This window comes from Prinia subflava, chromosome 5 (assembly GCF_021018805.1).
Source record: "Prinia subflava isolate CZ2003 ecotype Zambia chromosome 5, Cam_Psub_1.2, whole genome shotgun sequence".
NCBI classification, from domain to species: Eukaryota; Metazoa; Chordata; class Aves; order Passeriformes; family Cisticolidae; genus Prinia; species Prinia subflava.
In genome coordinates this window covers 3,831,959-3,858,016 of record NC_086251.1, presented here as the reverse complement: position 1 = coordinate 3,858,016, position 26,058 = coordinate 3,831,959, and the positions used below count along the sequence as shown (strand labels likewise).

Sequence of the window (26,058 nt, the reverse complement as noted above, 5' to 3'; positions counted from 1 at the left end):
GTAGTCAGTCTAATTAATACTATTACAGCATTAGAAAAAAAACAAACCACCGCTGATTTTTGCATTTGGGCTGCTAGCATTTTCAGAGAGTTAGGAGAAAGAGTTTTTAATTTTTGGTGCATACATGCCTGGGGTTTGCAAGTTACTTCTTGGAGATTTTACATGGATGTCAGAAGTTTTTAAGGACAATTTACAGACCTCCCCAAGCCCTTGGACTGTAGTGACCTAACCCTGCCCTCAGTTACACAAAGTGAGTGGAAGGAAGAGTGTCTGGGGTCTGTTTGGGTGGGCTCTGTGTTGGGCTGCTCCAGGAGCTGAGCTCTGCAGTGCAGGACTCCTGCCTGTGGCTCTGTGTGTGTTTTCCCTGCCTGTAGCTCTGGGGTCGTTTTCCCTGCCTGTGGCTCTGGGGTCGTTTTCCCTGCCTGTGGCTCTGGGGTCGTTTTCCCTGCCTGTGGCTCTGGGTGCGTTTTCCCTGCCTGTGGCTCTGGGGTCGTTTTCCCTGCCTGTGGCTCTGGGGTCGTTTTGCCTGCCTGTGGCTCTGGGGTCGTTTTGCCTGCCTGTGGCTCTGGGGTCGTTTTGCCTGCCTGTGGCTCTGGGGTCGTTTTGCCTGCCTGTGGCTCTGGGGTCGTTTTGCCTGCCTGTGGCTCTGGGGTCGTTTTGCCTGCCTTGTGGCTCTGGGGTCGTTTTGCCTGCCTGTGGCTCTGGGGTCGTTTTGCCTGCCTTGTGGCTCTGGGGTCGTTTTGCCTGCCTGTGGCTCTGGGGTCGTTTTGCCTGCCTGTGGCTCTGGGGTCGTTTTGCCTGCCTGTGGCTCTGGGGTCGTTTTGCCTGCCTGTGGCTCTGGGGTCGTTTTGCCTGCCTGTGGCTCTGGGGTCGTTTTGCCTGCCTGTGGCTCTGGGGTCGTTTTGCCTGCCTGTGGCTCTGGGGTCGTTTTGCCTGCCTGTGGCTCTGGGGTCGTTTTGCCTGCCTGTGGCTCTGGGGTCGTTTTGCCTGCCTGTGGCTCTGGGGTCGTTTTGCCTGCCTGTGGCTCTGGGGTCGTTTTGCCTGCCTGTGGCTCTGGGGTCGTTTTGCCTGCCTGTGGCTCTGGGGTCGTTTTGCCTGCCTGTGGCTCTGGGGTCGTTTTGCCTGCCTGTGGCTCTGGGGTCGTTTTGCCTGCCTGTGGCTCTGGGGTCGTTTTGCCTGCCTGTGGCTCTGGGGTCGTTTTGCCTGCCTGTGGCTCTGGGGTCGTTTTGCCTGCCTGTGGCTCTGGGGTCGTTTTGCCTGCCTGTGGCTCTGGGGTCGTTTTGCCTGCCTGTGGCTCTGGGGTCGTTTTGCCTGCCTGTGGCTCTGGGGTCGTTTTGCCTGCCTGTGGCTCTGGGGTCGTTTTGCCTGCCTGTGGCTCTGGGGTCGTTTTGCCTGCCTGTGGCTCTGGGTGCGTTTTGCCTGCCTGTGGCTCTGGGTGTGACCTGCCTGCCCCTGAGAGGTGACAGAGCTCTGCCTCCTGGCTCTGATACACTGATTTTGCCTCCATGTGTTGAAATGCACATGTTCTTGGACCACATTTAAATTAATTATCCATGCAGCAGTGAAATGTGCTGAAGCTGGTGCCTGGAGCTCTGCCCTGCTGTCCTCTGACATTATTTACCCCTGGGTGTCTGGTGGCACAGTGCACTGTCTGTGCATTGAACAGTCTCTTGTGCACCTTGCCCTTCTGGCACTCTGCTACAGTCAAAGCTGCATTGTTCCTGTCAAACTAGTTCTTCATTACTGTTAACACTATCCTTTTTGAATAACTTATCTTTAACTGTGTGACGAGTAAGCTGTGTCTTGGACAGAGCACTTCAAGGAAAAAAGACAAGAAAAAATACTCAACTTTTACAATGATATTGTTAAGTTTATTTTCCATATATGCTGACTCTCAAGAAGCTACAGCTAACGGCACATGGGGGAATGTTCTACTTTGACACTTCATAACATGGTTAAAGCATTTCTTTAGTCCTGCATTTATTTGAATGTTGTAGCTGTATATTTCTGTAAAGCCTCCATGATGTAAATTATTTTTATTGACATATTGTAAATCTCTTAGGGATTCCCATGTATTCACAAATGGTTTCTTAGAATCTAGGAAGCTGATAATGAGTCGTTTTTGGCTTTTGATGATCTCTGCAGTTATAATATAGGGTGAAAATCTGGTCAACACATGATGTGTAAACTTGAAATCCAATCTCCTGTTCCATTAAAATGACATGATATGTCAATGTAAAGACTATTTCATGGAAGGACAATGCTTTGCTACTGGTTGAGTGAATTGCTATGGGGTGCTTGCTTTGTTGTAAGTTCCATGTTATTTTTCATTAATCTAGAGGTTGTTCTTAGTTCTATGTGTGTGGAAAAGTTTGGCTTTTTTTTTTTTTTTTTTTGGTCTCCTAAGCCTTCAAAAATTCCTTGTTGACTTTTCATATTCTAAATTTTCTCCTGGGGTTTAACTTCGCTTTTGCAGCTTTAGGAGGGCTGAGGGGTTTATATTTATTTTCTTATTTCTTTTTTTTTTTAATAGTGGGAAATGCTTTGTTTGGAATTCTATGCATGTATTTCCATATTCTGTTTTACATGTGCATTGAGCACCTTATTTTGACCATTGATGCAGTTGTTTTAGAACACTTGAGCAAAATGAGGGAAGAATTGAAGGAGGGAAAGGACTGGTGCTGGCCACGGAGCCAAGTTAAAATGCAGAAATAGAAATTTGAAATAGATGGGTGTTCTGTCTAGCTGATATAATTACATTTCATATGAACCTGTGTTCACATAACACTAAATGGCCTAGCTAGACCCCACTGCAGGCAGTTACTGCACAACTTCCCCCCTGCAGCCCCATTTTGGGTGATGCAGGCCATCAGGAGATAAAAGCAGATTTTTCTATGAGTACCTAGCCAAGTGTAACCTTCTTTCAGTGCAGACAAATTGCTCATCTTTTTCTTCTGATTCAAGCTCAAGTGACAGTTCAAAATGTCCTGAAATATCTTTTTGAAGAGGGAAATAAGATCAGCAGTCTTCAAAATATGGCCCAAGTCTAAGTCTGCCATAAATAAGTGGGGGTTTTAGCATGTGTTCTGAAAAAACAGTACAAAAATACATTTTTCCATGTGATTTCTGAGCATCGGTGTGAGAGAGTCCCTTTTGGATTTAGAAGTGAACCTGACAGCATTTTTCCAGGATTGCATCATGTGTTTCACTGGCACTTCCACATCCTGCACTAAACCACATGCGTGCATGTCAACAAGACAAGGCTGTAAAAGGAGTGTGGCTGGGGAATTGTTTTCCTGATACCTGAGAGGAGCCATTGCAGCCACTGCTGCTTCAAAGCAACTGTGGTCATACTACACTGTGTCAACACACGTCAGTCTTGCCATGTGGAAACCTCATTATTGCAGAATGATCTGCTAGAAAGCCCTTCTGAAATAGGCAGGCCTTTATACAGCTCAGTAAAAAATATTTGTGCATGAAACCTTTCTTGAATGAAAGCTTTCGAGTGTTGTAGTTTGAGCAGTACAGTCACAGTGTTGGAAATATTAAAAAAAGTAGAGTTCTGTTTAAGAGGTGGTGGGAAAATTTAGTAGGTGATTAGAAAATTTGAGTATTTCCCTGTGATTTGTGAGATAAACCTGGTAGAGCTGTTAATGAATAGAAGAGAGGGTGGGGTTTTGGCTGTTATCTTCAGCAAGACACTAATATCGTGGGAAATGGGATGAAATTTGGGTACATTTTAGTGAGATGCGATGTCAGGGATATTTGCTTTGTTTGGTCCAGAAAATGACTTGAAGCATTTTGTTGTTCTGTTGGGTCATTAAATTAAGTTGTTGGCAGCATTGTCTTGTTTTCATGTATGGTCACTTGTCACTTCTGAGCTGTTCAGGACATCTGTTAATCAAACTTCTTGTCTGTCACTGTGAGACCAAAGAAGATCACAAAATTGCTTAGCTAAGAGTGATGTTCTCTACCTAGCCTCTTACTCTTGGCTGGAAGTACCACCAAAAACGTGCTTTTGAGAGACTCTGTAATCCTCATAACTGTCAAGGAATGTTGCAAGTTCCATGAAGGTCTGAGCTTCCCAGTGAAGCTGGGTTAAACGATGTGTTTAAAAGTGTTAGCTGTCAAGGCACAGAACTGTAATTTATGGGTAGTCCTGTGTATGAAATTTCAGGTGATTCCTGACACATAAACCATCTGTTCTGAGTTGCTCCTCCTGGAAGAAATTCTGCCTTCAGTCGCTGCCATGTTCATAAATCACAAGGTACAGAATGTTTGGAGGCAGATTTATCCATGTGGTGTTGGTGGTTCTGAGGAGCAGCAGTGACCCCGGGGTCCCAGGGGTTCCAGTGCCTCCCCAGTGGCTCCTCAAAGGAGGGCAGGGCAGGTTCTCTTGGTGTGTCCTCGCTGCATTGGGGCCTGCTTTGGGGCTGCTTTGGGCCCTGCTTTGGGGCTGCTGCAGGCTCTGTGCCCCACAGGTCCTGCTCTCAGTGCTGCAGCCTGGCTGGTGCTGCTGGGCTCAGGGCCAGGGGGAGCAGATGGGTGGTGCCTGCTCCAAGCCCAAAGCTCCCCTGACTGCCAGGTGGCAGCCACCAGCCACACACAGCAGGGTTTCTGTTTGGTGTTGTTTGCTTTGGGTTTATTGTTGTTTTGGGGTTTTTTGTTGTTCAGTAGTTCCAAGGTAATCGAAGTGGTTTATGACAGACTTCCAGAGCAGTTTTCAGCATCCTTAGCAGGGCCTGAAAGAATATAGGCTATTGATTGTGGTTGTGTCAGCACAGAGCAGCTGAAAAGGTACAGGGTTGGCTGCAGAGCTGTGTGCAGGCAAACAAACGCAGTGTGCTGTCAGCAGCCCTTCTGAGCTGCTCCTGGGAGCTGAGAGGTGACGTGATCTGACCCTGCAGCTCTGCTCTCACACGGGAACTGAACCCTCATCTCCTTTCCGTTCTCCCTGGGGTTCCTGTGCACAAGGCTGTGAGTGCTAGCAGCACTGGAGCTGGCCTCTTGGCATCCTGTTCCTGTCACAGGGCTCTTCATCCATAGCAGATCATCCAGAATTTGTGCTTTTAAATAGACGTAATAATTCAAAAATTACAAGGAATACAGTAGTGTCAGATATGGTTTATTTGGTCCCTTATGCTGACTATTAACTGATTTATTGTAGTGTCAGATATGGTTTATTTGGTCCCTTATGCTGACTATTAACTGATTTATTGATTGATTCCTGATATCCTTCAGATAATCTGGCCCAAGCAGGGATGATATGGGAAAAGAATTTCACTCTGTTTGATGTGCATGTTGTTAAACCAATTTAGAGCTGCTGGTAATTCGATTCAGGGAGAATGTGATCAAGTGTGATGTATGTACAGTGGCTGTTTTGTATAACTGGATTGATAGAGTACTATGGAACCTGCTGGCAAGATGGAGCTGATTGTAAACCATCAAGTATTGCTGATTGCACTGAATCTCTGAAAACCACAGATGAGTAGTCAAGACTTGAAGGGAATCTGAACACCTTAATCCTGGTGGCCAGCCTCCTGGTGCAGCCCTGTGTGAGGGCCCCTGCAGCTCAGGGAGCCTGCCCTGCCCTCCCTGTCCATGGCCCAGATCCCCTCTTAGCCCAGCCCCTGTTCTGGGCAGAGCTGTGTGTGAGCAGCCCATCTCCAGCCTGCTCCCTGCCCATTCCCATATTTATTTGTCACCCTGTGTCCAGGATTGTCCATCCTCCCTCATGGAGCCCCCAGCTCCTGCTGCTCCCTGCCCATTCCCATTTTCCTTCGTGCCAGCCCAGTTTCCCTGCCCACGCTGCCTTTTCCTCTTCTGCACTGAAGGAGGTAAGGTCTTGCTGAACCTTCCCTTGGAAATCGTTTTGAAGAAGGAGCTTCTTCACTGTTTAATGTTTTGTATGAGATTTTAGTGGGAGATCAGGAAACATGGGTCCTGTTTTGGCAGCCTTGCTTTTGAGCCAATTACATTTGTCCAGTTAAAATCCCCTGGGAAAGGGTACAGGGAGAGACAGAGGTGGATAAATGCTGCATCACTTCTTCCTAAAGACTAAGTTAATGAGAGGAAATGAATGCAATGGGAGAAACACTCTGTAGAGTGGGTTTGCCTCAGAAGAGATGCTCATTGTTTCTTTAAAGAGATTAGTGTGATGAGATTAGATAGAGTGGTAGCCTAGAAAATGTGTCTAGTGCTGACAGCTTTTTATTAACTTTTTTTTTAAGAAAAGAAAAAAAAAATCACTGTTTTGTAAGGAACTGAGCATTATTTCCATTTTTTTCCTTTGTTTTCCCTCCAGAAGAATGTAAAGGGGACAGGAATAATGTTTTAAAACTTCAGTGGGCTCTGATCTGTAAGATTGTTCCAGATCATCTAAAACCCCCTGAAAGAATTCTTGTTTTATAGTTTTTTTGTTTATTCTGGATTAGAGAAGAGCTGTTTTTACTTCCCTGCTTTCTTCTTGCTTTCCCTTCCTTCCCATCCAGGAGGTGATATGGTATCTGTGACATAAGCTTTACCTGGATTTTTGTTTGAAATACCATGCAAAATTGCTTGCTGTTTTATAAAAGTTATTAATATATAAAAGTATTACTATCTCCTTGCAAATAGTTTGAACTCTAAGTTAATTGATCCAAAACAAGGAAACACAAACTGTGTAACTGGAGTAAGAATCATGGGAGAATGAAAGCTAGACGGTGATTTGAGGAGTAGATTGAAATGCATAAATCTGTGAGACATGTTCGTATATCTAAGACAATCTGCTGGTCCCCACTGACATATTGATGAGTATAATGCTGTTGATGCCTGCAGGTTTTTTTTTTCAGTTTATTTGGCGTATTGGATAGATAGCAGTAAGGAGCTCTGTGCATTACACTTATTCTGCCATTACATTCCTGCTGTCACATGTATAATGTGATATTTAAACTCCTTCTAAGCTGTGGTTAATACTGATATTATTATGCTGCTAGAAGCTGTTGTAAGGGGAAGCCTACCCCTGTGTCTGCTTTTTTTCCTCCCTGTCCTGTTTCCAGTGATTTTAAGCTAGGACTGAGTAAAGACACCCTATTTTCAGTTTTCTATCTCTTAGCTCACTTTTGATTGGGTAACTGCTGACCCCAGAAGAGAGGTAAACATTTCAAATAAATCAGCATTGGGAAAACAGAGCATTCAAATGAACATAAGGTCTGAATTCCTCTATGATTTAGAGATTCCTGAAGTTACATAGCACCAATGTTTCATTTTCTGTCTTCACTTGGCCATGTATTACAGCTATTTTTTATTTGAGGAAAAGTGAGACCTGAAAGCTCAGGGCTCCTTTTTTTCTGTGTCTCAGTGGATGTGCAGTGCAGGCAGCAGGACTGCTGTGGGAATTATTGTTTGGTGCAGGTGCTGGTGCTGTGTCAGTGGCAGCCTGTCTGACCCTGAAATCATGGAAATGGAGCTGCTCAGGGCAGTGAGAGCCTCCTCTGCAGACCTCAGCTATGGAAATCTCACTGCATTTACTCTCCTGTGCTGCACACCGGGGACTCCTGCGTGCTGTTACACAGGAGACAGTGACCTGTCTGAAGTGTTTGCATCTCTGGCCCTCAAGAGCTTTTCCTTTACACTGTGGTGGACTTCAGACATAAAACTGGAAGTAATTCACCCTGAATTGTGAGAAGGTTCAGCTCCTAGTTTAACATCTGTCTTTATATATATGTGTATTTTTTAAAATTTATTTATTTAATTAATTCAGTGAACTGGACCAAACACTGAATCCGAAGCCTGTAGTTACTAATGTTCCTAAGAAGTAGCTAATGTTGGTTCAGCTCTCAACTTCATTGCATGGACTTTTGGAAAGACTTTTTGGTTGGGAACTTCATGCTGTTAAATTCACTTCTCAGGCTGTTCTGCTTGGAGTTCTTTAATGGCCAAGGAAATAAGTCGATGGGAGTTACCCCTCTATGCAAAACTTGCACAGTGGTTTCACAACAGTTCAGTATGATGCCAGCATGTGTCATTTAGCTGATGAAGAATTCCTGTTTTTCAGACCCTACCAGTGCGGAAAATTCCCTGCAAAGCCAATGCTCCTTCAGGGTCTTTTTTTGCTCGGGACAACACAGCCAATTTCTTATCCTGGTGCAGAGATGTGGGTGTGGATGACACCTGCCTGTTTGAATCAGAAGGTTTGGGTATGTATCTCTTTATTCTTTCTGTAATAGTGGATAATTTAAAATAACTTTTCCTTTGCCTTTAGCCTTGAAAGACAGAAAGGCTTTTGATAGGTCCTGACTGTAAATATGACCTGTGTTTGACTGTGTTAATCCTGCCACTTGTCTGTAGAACAAACAAATAAAGTACACGTCACATAAACCTCATTTAAGTCAATTTTAAGAGGAACTTAAATGAGAGAAAAATCTGGCAATGTTGTCTTGCACACAAATGATTTTTCACCCTACACACACTTTTCTGAGCATGGGATGCTGCTCCTTAGTACTGTGTATGGGATGGTGCTGTTCTGTTTTGGGGGAGTGGGATGCCAGTGCATGCACAGTTCTGTCTGCAGACATTTGGCTGTTTGAGGAGATTGAAGGAATTGCACAGGAGGTGAGAAGATACAAAACTTTGCTGTTTTTTCCATCTGGTTCCTTTGTGCAGCTCTGGACAAAAATTATCCAATACTACAACTTCAGGGTGTTTCATGAAAAGTACTGTACTGTTTAGGAAATCCCTGTTCTGATACTGCAAACTGTGCATTGTTTTAACTCCCCTCTCTTTGAAGGAAAACTTGCCAATCTTGACTTCAGAGTTTTTCAGCCAGATCTCACGAAATGAGGAGAATCCAATGTTTGCTCTCTGAAATCAGATAAAAGTGCCAAGCAGTCATGGTGGCAGATCAGTTTCTGTGGAAGACAAATGAACACTGTGCTGAATGAAGAAGTTGCTTTGTTCTGTTGCTCAAAAAGCCTTTGCCCTGTGGAAGCTTTTACATATGTTGTGGCTGATCTATTCCCATTCTTTCACAGTCTTGTTCTACTTCTGTAGTCTAGCACAAATATTTCTGAGAGAGTTTTTCTTTTCCATTTGTCTGTTCTTTCATCCTGGGAGGTTTTTTTAATTTATATTATTTTATATGTCTGGGAGAAAATGCTTGGCAGAGGACAGGTTAGTATCTCAAAGGTGATAAGTAATAAGTTGAATATATGTATTGACTCTGTTTTGTTAATTGAATCTTTAAGATGAAATTCTTAGTTGGTGTGTGTGAATCATGTGGAAGATGAACAGTAATTGTAGTTTTAATGCTTTGAATGATGAGGAAGTTGGACATTAGCCTAGGACCAAGAAGCTTGTAAGCACCAGGAGAGGCAGACCTGCAGTGCCTCTGGTCAGTGGAAAATTCCAGGGCTCTTGAGGTTGGTGTTGCTGTGGTCAGCCCAGCCCTTGGCCATTGTTCCACAGATTGATGGCACATTGTAAAGAAACCAGACCTTGTTTGGAGATGGAGCTGACATGGCTGGAGTGCTGACATTTCCTAATGAGCTGCTGTTCCCAAACACACACTGCCCTGCCTGCCACAGTAAAACACAGGCTGCAGATACTCCTGCCAAGGTGTGCTCCAGAGGACTTCCCCTCAGAAAGCTCAAGAGAAATAGGCCTGAGTGTGCAAACCTGGGCTCCCTTTTGCCTGATTAATGACTGATTTTCCTCACTGATTAAAAACAAGCTTCTGTTGTTTCTTTCTTTAATATATAATGTACTAGTAGAAAAGATTTGTGGTGCTTAAAATAGGATCAGGACTGTTTTGACCCATTTTTCTGAACTTGAGAAGGAGCTGGTAATCATGCCATTAAAAAAAAAAATAAAACCAGTAGCTATTATTGTCCCTCAGTTTAAACATCAACTCAGTTTTGCTTTCTTGTGCGATTTTCCTAATGCATTAGAAATAATGATGAATCTTAATAGTTGCCAATCTAAAGCTTTTATGTTCCTCTCTCTCCCACAAATCACTTCACCAGTGCATAGGAAGCAAAAATTCAGCAAAGGTAAGTAATATCAAAGGTTCTTTTCAACTTGGTGAGAAATGTGTGTGAATGAATTCTCTCTGCAGTGCCTCATTGAATTCTGTGGTTTTTATGGTTAATTGTGATGAAATGATGGTTACAGAGGTAACTGTTTTCTGTGTTTTCTTCTGGTTTTCCCCACGGCTAACAAATTCAGTAAATTGGTGTGCAAGTTAGTGATAAAGCAGCTTTTTTCTGTCTGTATTGGAGAACCTTCTTGTATCAATGGTCTCGATTGAGTGGATTTTTATCCCCATTTTTTTACTCTTATTCTGTCTGCTTTGTGGTATGCAAATGCTGTGTTATTTAATTAAAGGCACATAGTGATACTTTCATCATGCTGCTGTATCATGTAAAACATTCCTGAGGTCTTTTTCTGGCAAATATGTGTTCTAGAATTCTAAAAGTGATCTTGAGGGTTTAGTGCACTAAAATGCTTGAACAATGGATTTGTGGCACTACTGATTTGAAAAGAAAAGAAGTACCAAGTATATTAGAGATCAGCAAAGTGAAATCTTTACTGGCTAAGAAATTGTTAATGGCTGTTATTTCTCATTCCTTAAAATACTGTCTCATCATAAGGAGTTGTGAAGAAGTCCTTGAAATCACCAAGTGTGATTTAAATAGAAGGAAAAATGAAAAATAGAGGTGCTTGATATACTAGAAGATATGATTATTCTTTCTAATCACCAGTTATTGAAATGTCATTGGAAGAGAATAGTAGAGAGCTCAAAAGTTTGAAGACTTGTACTGCTGATTTGTTAGTAGTCTCTAATATGATGTAGTTTGTCTTGCTGAATGTTGTCATGCTGTAACAGAGATTAAAATGCGAACAAATTGCAAACACAGTTTGCTGTTAAGATTTTTAGCACAGCCAGAGCTGACTGGCAGCAGTTCATCTCTAAGTGCAGAGAGGACAGAAAGTCTCTAAGTTCTTGCCTTTGCAAAGAGAAGATGGCTGGGTTACCTGGAGTTTGAGCTGCAGCTCGCACACGAACATCTGTAAAAATCAGAGCAGCACGGTGATTGAACAAGAGTGCTGCAGAGCAGAGGGGCTCCCTGCACTCACTGCCAAACTGAGCACGCTGGTCATGTGTTTCTGTTTCTAAAGTTAGTGCATTTAAAGGAATCAGCTTTGTTAATACCAAAAATTATGATCCAAAATCCAAGTTTTGATCAGCTGTGCAGATCCTGAGGTACAGTGTCTTGGAATGCTCTTCTTAGATGTATCAGACCGTGTAGGGCTCTGAACTGGTGCACTAACTCTTTGCAGGGTAAGGATGTTAATACTGCCTTGAACTCCTCTGTTCCCATAAATGCACTTTGAAAATTTCCCTGTGAAGGATTCAGGGCAGCAGATCCCCACGTTACAGTAATTTTATTTATGGCAGCATTCTAGGTAGAGATGTTTGTAATGTTGGTCATGCCTGAAGAGTGTAACACTCAAAGAAAACTCTTCTTGGACAAATAAGAAGGGTAAGATTTTCTGTGACTGCTTTATCTAAGTGAACATAAAGCATAAATTCTGAACTCTTTGTGGTAATGGTGTGTTGTTGGATGATTGTAGGACTTGGAACCAGTGAATATTCTGCATCTCTTCCATGATAAAGTCTGCCCAGCAGGAGAAGGGTTTGCCTCTGAGTGTGCCAGCATGCTGCTGTGTCATTTGTTTGGGAGTTGGTGGGTGCTGCTAGTGGTTCATGCTCTGTGCTCGTGTGTTCTGTGCCTGTGCACACACAGTGTGTGACATGGACTTCTTCTGATGCAACTGAGGGAGCACAGCTTCAGGGACAGGTTTCCTCAAGAAAGTATTTCAAACTGAAACACAAACACCTCTGATCTTCTGGCATTGCTGGTTTAGAAGTTATTTTAAAAAATACTCAAATGTTGCTCGCTTAAAAATATTTTATATGTGGGGAAAATTATTTTTAATTATTACTGTAGTTTACCTGATTTCAAGATGCAAGTTTTTTCTGTTCTTTTATACTGACACATCTACATATTGTAACACCATGGTAAAGTTGACATGAAGTTGCATCAGAATAAGATTTTGTCCCATCTTTCACAACTCTTTACTAAACTACACATAGTATTACTGAAGAGGTCTCATTTTGAGGACTATAGAAGCATCCTGGACTCTGTGTTGTTACCAGTGGATTTGCATGTTAATGAATTGCAGTGAATTATCGGTGTTTAAATGATCTCTCTATTCCTTCTAGATGAATTCTTTGCTATCCTTGGATCCAGTGGGTTTGACACCCTGATTGTTTTGGGACTTACATGAGTGACTGAGCTGAAATGGGGCAGGGAGGGTGGGAGAGGCACGAGAGAGCCCAGCTCTGGTGCAGCAGCCAGGGTGAATCTGGGATGAGTTAACAGAGAGTTGACAAAGCAAGGTTGGGGTTTTTTAAGAACAGAAAGCCTTCTGTAGGATCAGAATAAAAAATAAAGGAAAAAGTGAGACAATGGGAAGAAAAATCAAAGGACCAACCTTTTGGAAAACTTTCCCTTAAGTAGTGTGAGTTCTGATGGCAATTGGAAGCCTGTGATAATAAACCCTAAGGCACTTGGCAAAACTCTTTGCTTCTAGTGGGCTAAGGAGTGCTTTAGAAACAGAAATTGTATTTGCTTTTCATGATTCAGCTATCCCTGATATCTTAATCTTTAAAACAAACCAAAAAAAAAGTTTGTGTCAGAAGGAAGACTGACTTCATTAAAAATGGTTTACGAAAGTGTTAGGAGCCAAGATTTGAAACTTGGCAGGGAGTTTATGTCTGTATTTATTGTAAGAAGTTTATTTCTGTGTTGTGATTGGATATTCTACTAATTTAAAACAAACACAAAACCACCAACAGAACAAAGACCTGAATGTTAGAGTGAGCTGTCAGTTTAAACATGTTCAGTAAACACATTTTCTGAAGGGGCTGGGGAGGAGGCACCAGTGTGTGAGCAGCAGGTAGGAAAGAAATGCAAGTGCAGGGAAGCAGCCTAGAGGCTGAGTGAACAAAAGAGGAATGCCTGAAAAAGAGCATGGGACAGCAATGAGGTGGGAGCAGTGTGAAGAGATGTTACTGCCAGAGAGATGCAAGGATAGAATCTTCCAGGAGCTGAAAAGGAATTATTGTTAACAAGGGTGGCTGGAGGCAGCAGGTAAAGATGCAGGCAGTGAGGACAGGAAATGAGAAGCTTTCAAAGAGATGAGATGAAAAGCAAAAAGGCAGGACATCTGCAATAGCCAGGCTTGCTTGCACTATTTCTGTCTTCCCGCTGCCTTCTTCTCAAGCCAATGCCATCAGTGAAGTTCTCTAGAAAGATGGATGTTCCCATTCATTTTGTGCAGGGGAGCTGCATAAAGTCCCCTTTCCTGGTCCCTGCAGCCCCCACACACGTGCTGTATAGTCCTCAGCAATGCTGATCTCTCCCTGTTGGGAGCACTGTCTCCTGAGATGGGCTGGCACTGGTGTTTGTGCGTGGTCGCTGCCTGCACACGGCTGCATCCTCCAGCAGTGCGCTCACCCTGCCACCTTGTCACTGGGAAATGCATGACATGTGTCTGGGTTATGTTAAATCACACTTGCCGAAGGGCTATGAGCATTGTTTGGGTAGATCATTTCTTTACTGTTTTAATCAAATTTTCTTCTAGCTGTATATATGGATCTTGTTGCAAACAGTAGTAGTTGAAGCTCTTTTTGCTCCATTCCAAAGTCATTCAGATGTGCATATGTATGAATTGCAATTGACTCTCTTTGACTATTCCAAACCCAGTTTATTCCATTTGTATTACGGGGGATGCCTTGCTTCTTAAAATCTAGTTTTATTTTGGGGCTGCCACAAATGGATTAAAACTGAAATAGCAGAATACACTTCTGGGGTCATGAATGTAGCACTTCAAAAACACTGATTACTAGGAAAGCTCAATATTTAATGTAAATGCTGCGTTGGAGGAAGGAAGAATATTGAAAATAGCTGGATGTCCAAGAGTTCATCATTAATATCCTTAGTAACAGATGGCTGAAAAATAAATGTATTTTTTCCCAGTGCAGTGCCTGTTCAGTTTTCATGCTCTGCAGTTTCCCTTCTGCAGATATATTTGGATGAGATTAGAGGACAAATTCATACCTCTCAGAGGGCTGCCTGCACACCAGGAAAAGATACTGGGATGGGCATTCAGCTCACAGCCCTTTGCATTTATTGCTGCCAGTGGAGCTGCAGGTGAGGTCTCAGGAGCTGGGGTGACCTCAGGGCGTGGGGTGCCCAGAGATTTTCAGCTCTGAGGGTTCCCCTTTGGGGTCTCACACACACAGAACAAAGTAATTGCTGGCAGAGCTTTAACTACACATTGAAATATCTTTTTCAGGTGTGGTATTTTCTCTTCATGCATTTGAGTTAGGTGAGTCTTTAGACTACCAAAACTTTATATAGCTGATGTCTTGACCTTAACTCATTAAGAACAAATGAATTTTGCTGTTGTTCAGGTTTTTTCTGATTTATACAAATAGCCACACAATTATTTTTGGTCTCAATTCAATCTGAAGAGAAAGGTGCAGGTTTTTTTATTGTTGTGGAAATGTTTAAAACCTGACTTTTACCCACAACATGAGGGCTTTACTCTACTAGGTATTTCAGAGGAGTAGATTACAATGTACTCATAATTACCTTTTTCTCTTCTGTTATTCCTTTCTTCTTAGAGTTTTGGGGAGTTTTTATGCAAACAGCCACCTACCTTTCTTCATTTATTGGTTTTTGGATTTTGCTTATATGCTTTGCTGGACTTCTTTAGAGAACACTACCTATTCTGAACCGTGGGGGGGAAAATGTCTTGGTTCATGGTGGGATTTCATAACTGTTATCACTTGCCCTGAAGGCAGGGGTAACTGAGGTTCTTGCTCATAGATTCCCTTGGGTGGGTGAGAGTGAAACCATGCTGAACAAATATTATATTTGTGTTATATTTGTAGTTATATTTATGTTTATATATGGCAAGTTTATTTTAGATCAGTTTGGTCGCAATAGAAAGGAGATGTACAGCCATTTTGGTTATTATCATCTACAGAAATTGGACAATATGAAAGGGTGAAGGTATCACTTCAGAAAATGTAGAGGCAAAAGAAAGGATAAGAATAGGGAGTGAAGTGCATTATATCTGTGTATGTATGAAGAAGAAACTCTTTTGTGTCTGTGTGGGATTTTTATACTGTGAAGAATTGATTCCTGAAGTCATTTCATATTGACTTTAAGAGTAGATGTGAAAAAAATTCAGGACCAAATTTGTAGGGAGGTACATCTTTGCTAATGCGACTTTGTTATTTTTTAAATTTAAATTGGGTAAGAAAAATAGGGATTTAAAGGATATGAATTCTCTTAGTTTGTAGAGAGAAAAGTATCACTCTAATGTTACTATTTTTTACTTTCTACTAAATAAAGCATTGTGCCAGATCTCTTGATCATTTTTAAGTAGTTACTAACTGCCCGCAGATTACCAATTACCCCAAATAATTATTCATGACACTTCTGACCTGTCTGAACTCCAAGAACCACTGATCAATCCCATCCTTTTTATTCCAGTAAAACTCTACTGCAAGCCAAAGAAAACAAACTTTTATCGTAGTCAAGTGTTACAGATGTTGATGATTAGGTTCCATCCCATCACTAAAGTCTTGAAAATGGCTTTTATTTATCAATGTTTTCCATCTTCATTTTGCTTTTCTAGTCCTCCACAAGCAGCCAAGAGAAGTGTGCCTTTGTTTGCTGGAACTTGGAAGAATTGCAGCAAGGTAGGTGAGAATATTTAAAGACTGATGAAATATTGGCACTCTTGACACTATTGACAGACATGAAATCAGCACATCTCCAGCTAACCCTTGTGCTCATGAGGTTCAAATAGAGCATTTGGCTTGGTGTCACTCTGGAGGGCAGTTGTTAGTGAATATTAGAAAACCTCTATCTCCATGAAGATGTTTGTTGGCTGTCCTTGTATTAGGAGAGGAAGGGTTTGAAAATTTTATTTTTCTATAAAGCTTTGAGCTGTTTCTCCTAAAGTTAGATCTCTGTATAAACAACTGCAACTTAATTAAGTTTACTGGTAATGAGTTGATCTTCACACGACCTAAATCTGGCCAAGATTATTCTGGCTGTGCTGGACCTTCAGTGCATGATCGTGTTATCTTTGACATCAACACAAAGACTTTTGCTAAACATTCAAAATTGCAGTTACTAGAATGTGATTTTTTCCCCTTTTTGCAGAGGCAGATTTAACCAGCACAGTGCACAAGATTTACTGAAAAATACATGAGCAGCAGTGCTGCTGCCCAGTCTTGCATGTGAATTGCAGTTAGATTTGTGGATGTGTGGATGTGTGTCAGATTGGAGTGCCTTGCTGTGCAGATAGTTTCATTCATTTCAGAAGAATTCTGAAATTGTGGTTGCAGTCAAGGTGAAGGAGACCCCTGTTTATTCCTAGTTTAAAAGCTAGTATTGGTTGTGTTAAAATTGCATCATGTGTATTCATATTTTGTGATGGAACTGACATGGAAAAGTAGAAATTTGTCTCATGCTCAAGTTTCAGGAAAACCCTTGCTGTCAGTGGACACTTGCATAAGGACAGCAATGACCAAAAAAATAGTGATTTCAGGTTTTCAATTTTTTACCTCTAGAACTTGGGTTCAAATGGCAAATTGTTTTAACTTCCCACAAGGAAGAAAGTGTTTTTATCTGCAGGTGCATAATGAAATGAATGTGAATGGATCTGAGTTTACCTGAGCAGACAAGCTGTGCTTTGCAGACCAGCTGGGAGGTGCAGCACCCCCAGTCCCTGTGCCTGGGGCACAGCTGCAGGGCTGTGTGCCCCAGCTGACCCTTGGTGGTGTCCAGCTCCCTCAGGTGCTGCGTGCCTGGGGGCAGGCAGGGCTGGATCCTGCCAAAGCTGGGTTAGATTAATCTCATTTTGCTGTGAGATTTGATGTCTCAATAGATCTTCAAGGGAATGACAATAGAATCTTGTCCTTTGTATTTGTCTTAAGCTTCCGTGTCTCGCATGCTTTCTGTTCCAGCCAAGGAAAGAAGTTCTGAACAAGTAAATAAGACATGTTTTCACCTATATTGCATATCTATCCCTTTAACCTTAAAAGATTTGTATTTTGTTTTTTATTTATAATACACTACTATTGTCATAGAGCATTAATGATGATCTTATATGTTGTGTTTGTTTTTCTGTATTTGTTTCTTTATTTTAATTTTATTCATAGCTGAGGGATCAAATAACATGTCTGTCTGCTTTTCCCTGCTCCAGCATCTCTTCAAAAACAAACAGCCCCCATTTGCAATCTTGTACACTTGCAAGGTCCACAGAAACTGAAGTGGAATGTCAGGGTGACACAACTGGAAAGCAAATACACGGTGCCAGTTTGGGCTGGGCTGTGATGAACCAGAACTGTGTGGGAAGGGGAGTGGATGGTTTCCCTCACTGAGGGTAGGAAGGAGCAGGCTGCAGTGGGGCGGCAGTGGGGCGGCAGTGGGGCTGCAGCGAGGTGGCAGTGAGGTTGCTGAGCTGCTTTGAGCACAGGTCACATATGTGTGCTCTGGGGGGAACCCCACTCTGTTGGCAGTCCCAGGGATCTGCCTTCCAGAACAGGAGCTGCAGAGACCTTGGGAAAAGTGCCTTGGTCAGTTTTGAAAGAGCAGACACTGAGTATTGTTAGAATCAGAAAGATCTCTTCAAGGGGGCTTATTGATGATGAGGACTCAGCTTTTGGCACACCTGGCCCAGCTAGATCACTGTTGGTCCTCAGGGTCTGTGACTCCTGTAAGCCAACATGAGGTTTTTTATTTAATGCAAATAGGCTTGTGGTGGAGGCACAAGTGAGGAGGAGTGAGGGCTGCTGGAGGAGGAGTTAAACAGAGCTCTGTTCTGCTGAACTTGAGCTTGTATTCAGCAGACACTCTGTGGAGGAGGGGAGGCAGGTGAGGATTTACCTTGGCTTTAGTTATGCTTTTAGCATGTTAACTACACTGTCCTCTTGGACAAACTAGGGACAGATGGACTGCACAGTGAGTGGGAAACTTGGCCCAAAGAGTGGCACTTCAAACATACCAATAAAAATACAATTGCCTGATAAATTATCCTGAATTCCATTTTTTATGAAAACAAAGTTCTGCGATCATCTGCAACACCTGAGTAGTTGAAATGAGCCCCTGTGTCACTGGCAGAGGCTGTGTCAGTACAGTGAGATGGATGAGAGAGAGAGGTGTCCTGCAGGGTGGGACTGAGCACTGGCACTGCTCAGGACGATTGCAGGGGCTTGCACAGGTCCTGCGTTCTCCCTGAGTGTTTGAAACTCCGAGACTGTGCAATGGAAAACAGCTAAAGTCTTTTTTCTGCACAAAGAATGGAGTTCTGGGGCTGCTGTTAAACTCTGCAGGGTTGAACAACCCTCACAGGTCTTTTGGAATTACTGTGGGGCGATTTCAGGGTCTGTCTGCTATTGTATTTAACTTTGCCTCGGTAAAAATGGAAAGTGGTGCTCGGAGAGGTCTGACAGAGATCGTGTTACAGCCCAGTGCTGCTTCACGTGTAGCTGTGAGGAGCCATCCTAGGAGGGAGCAGAAAAGGAAATGCTCAGCATACCTTCCCAGAATTTGCACCTCTATCCCTCTCAGAAAAGATGTGGTTTTACAATTTCAGCTTTCCAGCGGCTTTGATTCGGGTTCGTGCAGCGCGTGGAAAAAAGTGTGTGTGTGTGTTTGTTGATTTTATTGTTCAGCTGTTCATCAGAGGAATTCAGCATGCTGCAAGTACAGCAAACTTTAAAACTCTGTCACAAAGACAAAATGTAGAAATGATGGAAAGTAGTAGAAGCAAAGAAAGAACATTTCTTACGGTGGAAGAGTTTTATTTGATGAGTAAGGCTGTGTGCAGGAGTAGGCTTAGAGCCCGGTGGGAATGAAATGATTTACAGCCTGTCAGCATCTGCAGACAGACAGGAAGTAAATAATTGTATAGAAGTGCTTGCCTCAGTGTTGGCTGGCCTTTCATTAGGCAGACTGCACCAGTTGGAAGCCAGCACCGAGTTAAAGGGTATCAGAAAAAGGCAGAAGCTGCTATATGCTCCTTTATCTTTGCTCTGTACACTTCTAAGATCATTATGGTATTTAGCTGAAATTTTCATGAGATCTATTTGTTACTGCTCAATATTTTAGTGCCCGGGCCTTTACCTGGATAGGTCAGCGCAGTTCTGCATCTGCACTATGACTTTTCTGCTGCAGAAGAAAAGATGATTTCATTTGTGCAGGTAGTTTGCTCTGAGAAGTCTACCTGGCATGGAAACTGTTCCAAGCTGAAGTCATTCTCTGAAAAAGGAGCTCTGGGTGTTTTTCTGGAGTTTGTTCAGTGTTGGCAGATTGAAAAAACAAACATGAAACCAGAAGGGGATTATCACTAATGAGGAAAATGGGATGATGCACTTTTAGCTTCTGTCCAAGGTCTGCTGCTTGCTGGGAGACACTGACTCAGTCACCTGCCATAGAGCTTTCAAAAGATCTTTTAAAATAGAACCTTGCTCTTCAAGTGCTCTCTTTTGAGTTTATCCATGCTGAAGTTGTATGTACTTTGTTCTAGCCATGTCTCAGTTCACTTGTTTATAAATTCCATACAACTGCTGAGACCAGGAAAACCCTTAATCCCTTTTCATTTGGATTTCCTTGAAAAATACTAACACAAAATATAAGTTGTCAAGTACTTTGAAAAGGTGCTGTTTGGAAAGAAAGAAATAAAATTAAGAAAGGAGCAAATGTACTGATCTCAACTCTGTCCTGCATGGTATTGCAATTTATGAGGTCTAGTGTTGTTCATAAATTATTCACCAACATATATGATATCAGACAGAGAAGCTGAAAAGGTATTTCCTGTAAACTTGATTAACCGAGAGACTGCATCTAAATTATTTTTTCTATTACTTTGAAATGCCAGTAATGGTTGGTGTCTTTTATACACTTTTATTAATGTGTGTATCATTCTGTTTTTGCACCAAAGTAGAAATGCTTTCCAGTCTTTTGTTTTAAAATGCATCATACTTTATATGGACTAGTAATTTATTATTTGCATGTTTCCAAAAGGTTTGGGGTGGAACCTCCTGGATTAATAAAACTGGAAAAAGAGATTGAACAAGAGGAAACACTTTCAGCTCCCCTTCCATCTCCTTCACCATCACCCACAAAGTCTCCTGGGAAGAAGAGCACAGGGAAACTGTTGGATGATGCTGTAAGTCTGGGAGGGAACTTCTTTCTCTCTTACTGGTTCTCATTTGCTCCCACTTGCAAAACACACACAGGCCTGATTTTCACATCTCACTCTACTCTAAACATTTGTAGACTTACAGAATTATTTGTTTTTGGACCACAATTATTTATGTCTGAAGCTTGAAAAAAAACCCAACAAGTCACACTGTGTAGGAGCTGTGCAGCCTAGCTTTTGCTCAGGGCCACATTCCCTTCTTATTACTCTTCTACTCCTTATTCACCAACTCCCACTTGGTGCTTTGTCTGAGGAAGGACTGAGTCAGGACAAGCTTTGGCTTGTACTGAACATTAACAAACACTTCTAAGACATTTCAGCCTAATTTTTCTGCTGTTCTGCATGATTCTCACATGGTAAAAAAAAAAAACAAGCCTTGTTTTCCTTGTTGTTAGAACCTTGCTTTGAATTTCATTAGACTTGTTGCAGCATCTTGAGTGTTCCTGTTTGTGGTGTGAATCCCTAGGGGTTCATTGGAAATGGCTGGAATCAGATGAAAAGGACACATGTTGAGGCCATGAAGAGGTTAAACTGGAAAAGCACAAATGCAGCCCGTAAAAAGCAGCAGTTACCATGGTAACCACTGCACTGCAAGGTAGATGTGCCACCTGGGAGTTCCAAAGCCTCCTGGAGAAACCCATGTGCCACTTTGCTGTTACAAAGAGCAGATGGAATACAACGCTCGTCCGCTTTATTGGAGCGCTTTTTTTAATTTGGTGCATATAATTACATCTAAAATTTTCTGGGTTGTGTTTCTCCCTCAGCTTTGCAAAAGCACTTGTGTTTCAGCAGAATTGAGAAAGAGCAGTGAGGTGTGGAGGGAGGCTGGTAACTGCATATCGTGTGGAAATGGAGCAGTGTGCAGGTTTCTCCAACCACCTCCTTTAATTTAGAAAGCAGTGGGGATAGGAGCAGGGTGGAATTCAGCCAGCCAGATTCCTGACCCGCACTGCCCCAGACACTCACACCATAAAACAGCAGCAGTTGCTCTTATAGTCCAGACACAAAATGAAATAGAATAGATTCCCTCCCTCTGCTTCCTTACTTGATTTCCAAATTCCACTCAGTACTTCTGTGTCCTTTGGGACAGCAAGGCAACCCTCGACAGCAGGATAGCAGTGGAGGTCTTATTGTCCTGTTTTACACCAGGACAGATCAGAATAGGTCTTTAACTCTCCACAGGCTGAAGATGGGTCTGTTCTGCTTCAAAACAACCCTGAACCCAGCTGCTCTGGGTTTTTGGTTCCTTGAATGAACTCTGGTGGGTGAAGCATTAAGCTCCCACCACCCATTTTCAGCTCCCAGGGTGATAAATGCCAGGATTTTATGTCAGGGATCCCTGATTGTTGAACAGTGTTCAGAGGGCCATTGCCAAAAAGCTCCCTAGCACTGGCACCAGTCTTGGTACCACATTCCAAGAAATGCAGGAATGCATCTTCTTCATCCTCAGCAAGCTGCACTTGGATTTGAGTCATCAACCACGATTTCATGTAAGTTATCCTATTGTACACTGACTGTCTAAATAGTTTATTCATCAGAAATGGAGGCCAAGTCTCATCCATGGTGATAAAAATCACTTGAGTAACTGATCTTAAAATTCAAAACGTGATCCATTCAAACTGAGGACAACTCATCTGATGCTTGAGAAACACTTTGTGTGTGTGAAACACATGTGAAGTTCCTCTGTCAAGTGTTATTTCAGTTATTTTTCTTCATAAAAATATTGTGCTCTGATGAAAAAAAGAAGTCTTAATAATACTTATAAAAAATCCTCCACAAGGTAATAAGGTTATTCAGATGAAGGCAGTGAACAATTCCAGAAATAATTGGAAAGCCTTTAAATCCTTCAATAGGGCTAGCTTCAAAAGTAGAGAACCAATAATTGGGTACCTTTTAAGTTCTTTTTGGCTTATTTAACATACTGTCACTTAATTCTTAAAGCAGATATGAAAAACGTTTGTACTTGGAAGCCTTATCTAGTCATGATAAACAAAACACTCTAATATTAGAGTGCTACAGCTTTGGTCAGGCATTTTTTCTTTTTACGAACAAATTGAAGACTTGAATTTGTTAGCTATTCTGAAGATATCCTTTCCTGGGCCTCAGACCGTTTTTCCAGGCCTTGCTTTACAGACTGGCTATGAGAATGCCTTTGGAATATGGTTTGAGGTGGACAAACACCTCCGAGTTCCTATGGCACTTAGCCTGGTTTGGTTCTGGTGTCGCAGGTACGTACCTTGTCCAAGACAACCACAGTGTGTGTAAAATGGAAATGCTGCACTTGTTCTTGCTCTTCCTAGGCAGAAGGGCAACTTGAATGTCAAGAAAGAGTTTCACAGCCAGGTCTGCTCTTTTGATACTGATTTGGTATTTGATACTCTTTGCTCCTTTCCCATCAGTGAAGAGAAAATACACTTTGACTAAATGCCTTGGGTAGCACCTGCCAGACCAAGGAGGCCAAAGTCAGGCTGATGCCACTAATAACAAGCAGGAAAGTGCTTTCCATGTGTTTTTCCTCAGCCCTTATTTTTGGGGCTATGTAGTTAGGTTTGGCAATGTTAGTGTGCTTGAGGTCCCTTTAAGTTTGATTGAACTAGCTCTAACGAGGAGTTCATCAAAGGGCAGCTGAAACTGCTGGGGAGTGTCTTGGTGTGGATTTTTAACCATGTCACAGGATTTTCTGTGTGTGCCTTTTCCCTAAGGGGTTAGTGCACAGCTTTAAAAAGGTAGGGCCTCTCATGGTAAGGAAGATATACCTCTATATCTATCAATATTTAGAAGGCAGGATGCATCTTATGGCATCTTCATTTTGCCTGTTGGCTGTATTAGCACTTTGGGCTGATTAATCATAAAATACTGAGAATACAAAAAAGTTTGATGCTTAACTCCGTGTAACAAACTGCTTGACTTCAGATGAAGAGTGCAAATTTGATGCTGAACTGTGGGACATTAACTCAGCTCCTCAATCAGTGCTATTGGGAGCACCATAGGTGCTTGCTGGGGGTACAGAAATGTTAAGGAAAACAATAGAAATAGCATCAATTAAGACTGAAATTAAATGATACATTGTGATAAGTGTCTGGCTGAATGTTTTACTCTGCGTGCTATTTTAAACAGTTCCTGTTAATGACTTCTTGTTTCCTAGGTGAAACACATTTCTGAAGATCCACCCTGCAAATGCCCTACTAAGTTCTGTGTGGAGCGTCTTTCACAGGGAAGATACAGAGTTGGAGAGAAGATCCTTTTCATTAGGGTAAAGATTTTATTTACCTTTTTTATTTTTACTTCGTTTTTACCTTACTGCTACCTCTCACATTGAAAATTACATCACTGATTAACAGGAAAAGATACTTTCTGGTTAACCAGCACTGACTCATTTTTGTGACACAGTTGGAGAATAAATAACCTGCAGTGTGTTAACTGAGCCGAGGAATTATTAGTATGAGATAAATATCCTTCTGGCTTTAGGTCATGGGATTTGCTTTGTCTTTAATCAGTTGCAACCAAAAGAAAAGCCTTCAGAAATGGACCTGCTGGCTTCTCAGTGGGGCTGGAAGGAATACCCAGTGCATTAAAACAGCCTTTCTCCTGCTCTGTTCTGACTGATACTAATTAACAGGTCAGGAAACAGATCAGAGGCGTCCTGATCACTGAACTGCCAGGTCATGGCTAAACAGCCTGAGCAAGCCATTGAAATCCACAATCCTTCATCTGATTAACAGCTATTTCCAAACCCAGAGCTGTATTTCAGACTTTGTCTGTAGGGTATTAACTCCCATAGCACGAAGTTAATCATATCAATATTTGCTAGCATAATTACATGGCTGAATTCAGCACATCTACACTTTCAAAGCTTAATTCTTCTGGTCCACTTAATTTTCTCTATATATGTCTATGGTGATAATGATCGAAAATATGCTAATCTTGTTACTCTTGTAGTTGTATGTTAAGAATCTGATCCATGCTGGGCTTCTTTCCATCTTCCTCTCCATGTGCACTCTTCTTGAGCCATGACTTGACAAAATGAGAGGTGTGACTGTTATCCCTGCTTTGCTAGAGGCACATCCCTGTGACCTGATCAAACTGAGCACTTGCAAACAGCAGAAGTTAGGGGGACCCTTCTTATCTGCAGAAGTCAAGTTCCTGGTTCAGCAGAACACCAGAGTGCTTACTCCGTCATGAACTTGTGCTTAACATAACTGACAGTGAAGTCACTGGAGCCAGAGAAGGATTTGGGTTTCTCAGGGATGTGAAGCTGGGAACACGTATCAGCACTGTGCTGAATAAGTATTGAGAACTCTTCATTAATTCAGTAATAGGTCAAGAACAAATAAGGGTTTTATTAAATCTCACAGATAGTTTGAGACTTAACATGCTGGTATAAAGGATTACTATCTTTTCTGGTGTGTAGCCAGTGAGACTTTTTTTTAATTCTGCTGTATATTTAGGTAATAGCTTTATTATTGGTTCAAACCACTTTGAAGAATGCAATGATTATTAACCAAAGACCTCAGTAATCTGGCACAGTTTAGCATTTACATTTTCTTCCTTTTGGTTTTCATTTTAAAAACAGTATCAAAGTATTTCTAATCTTTTAGTTTTGAGCAACTTGAGTCGTGCCAGAATGGTATCTAATTCCCTTTTGCTTACTTCTTTATTATGCAATCTAGTCCAAGCCAGATTTCATTCCAAGTTTGCAAACAAAACACCCCTTTCATATCCCACTGCTGCATTCCACATCCAATTGTGCAAAAAAATAACAGTAATGTAGAGTAGGTATTAAACAGCAGCATTCAACATCATTCCTACAAAACTTACACCAATGCAAACTGGCCATGCAGTTCAGTGGGACTAATTCATGTTAATTGATGGTTAAGATGATTTTTTCAGAAATTACTTAATAATATCATATCTGGAAATTTTTTTTGTAATTCCGCAAGTTCTGTTAGTTAAAAAACCCCCAAACCAACATACAAACCAGAAGAGAATATGTCCCAAGTTCCTATTTTTTATTAACTTACATCTGTATATGAAAAAAGTGGACAAGGAACAGCAAAGCAAAACAAAACATGGCAGAGTGAATTCTTTGATTTCATGCAGAAATTCACAGGAACAATTATATGTGTCCATTTAAAGTAATTCTAAGGAAAGGAAACCCTTTGGAAGATGTAGCAAAAAGCACAGGGGTAAGGGTCCCATTAAAATTAGAGTTGGTTTGGGGTTTTTTCTAACATGGGAAAATATTTTAATTCCTAATAGAAGTCTTAAATCCCTGAATTAAGGGAAATTGTGAAACTTCATGAAAACATTAAATCTCCTGATAAAATTGCCTGCCCCAAAAGCACCTTTTTACTCATGAAGTGATCCCATAATGCATAAACTGAATATATTAACATACTGCTGTGATGGCTGAGATGCTAAGAAATTATTTTCAGTAAAAATTTATCTGCTTGTAGCTTCTTTTTCCTTCCTTCCAAACAGGAATGATTCCAAATTCCACTTACACAGAAAAGATGGAAGACATGTTTTACAGTAATGGATTATATTAATAAGTTGAAATAAGTTCTCTCTAGTGCAACTGGAGCCACATTAGATGATGTAATGGGTCCTGGGTTTAAACCTTGTGGTTTTTGCTGTGACATAGAGATGTTCTCTGTCTTGCAGACCTGTTGATAGGTATGTGATTGCTCTTAAATAATTTACCTTGTATTCTTAATAATTCAG

At 41.7% G+C, this 26,058-nt stretch overlaps 1 protein-coding gene across 3 annotated transcripts in view; it reads left to right on the top strand.

Moving 5' to 3' along the window:
- GAS2 (growth arrest specific 2) overlaps nucleotides 1–26,058 on the top strand; it is an 80,359-nt gene that overhangs the window by 28,342 nt on the left and 25,959 nt on the right. For all 3 annotated transcript variants that reach the window (XM_063397597.1, XM_063397596.1, XM_063397598.1), the window contains exons 4-7: nucleotides 8,036–8,177; nucleotides 15,757–15,820; nucleotides 20,157–20,301; nucleotides 23,480–23,587. In XM_063397597.1, the coding sequence (XP_063253667.1) occupies nucleotides 8,036–8,177; nucleotides 15,757–15,820; nucleotides 20,157–20,301; nucleotides 23,480–23,587 (459 nt within the window). The remainder of the gene's footprint in view (nucleotides 1–8,035; nucleotides 8,178–15,756; nucleotides 15,821–20,156; nucleotides 20,302–23,479; nucleotides 23,588–26,058) is intronic.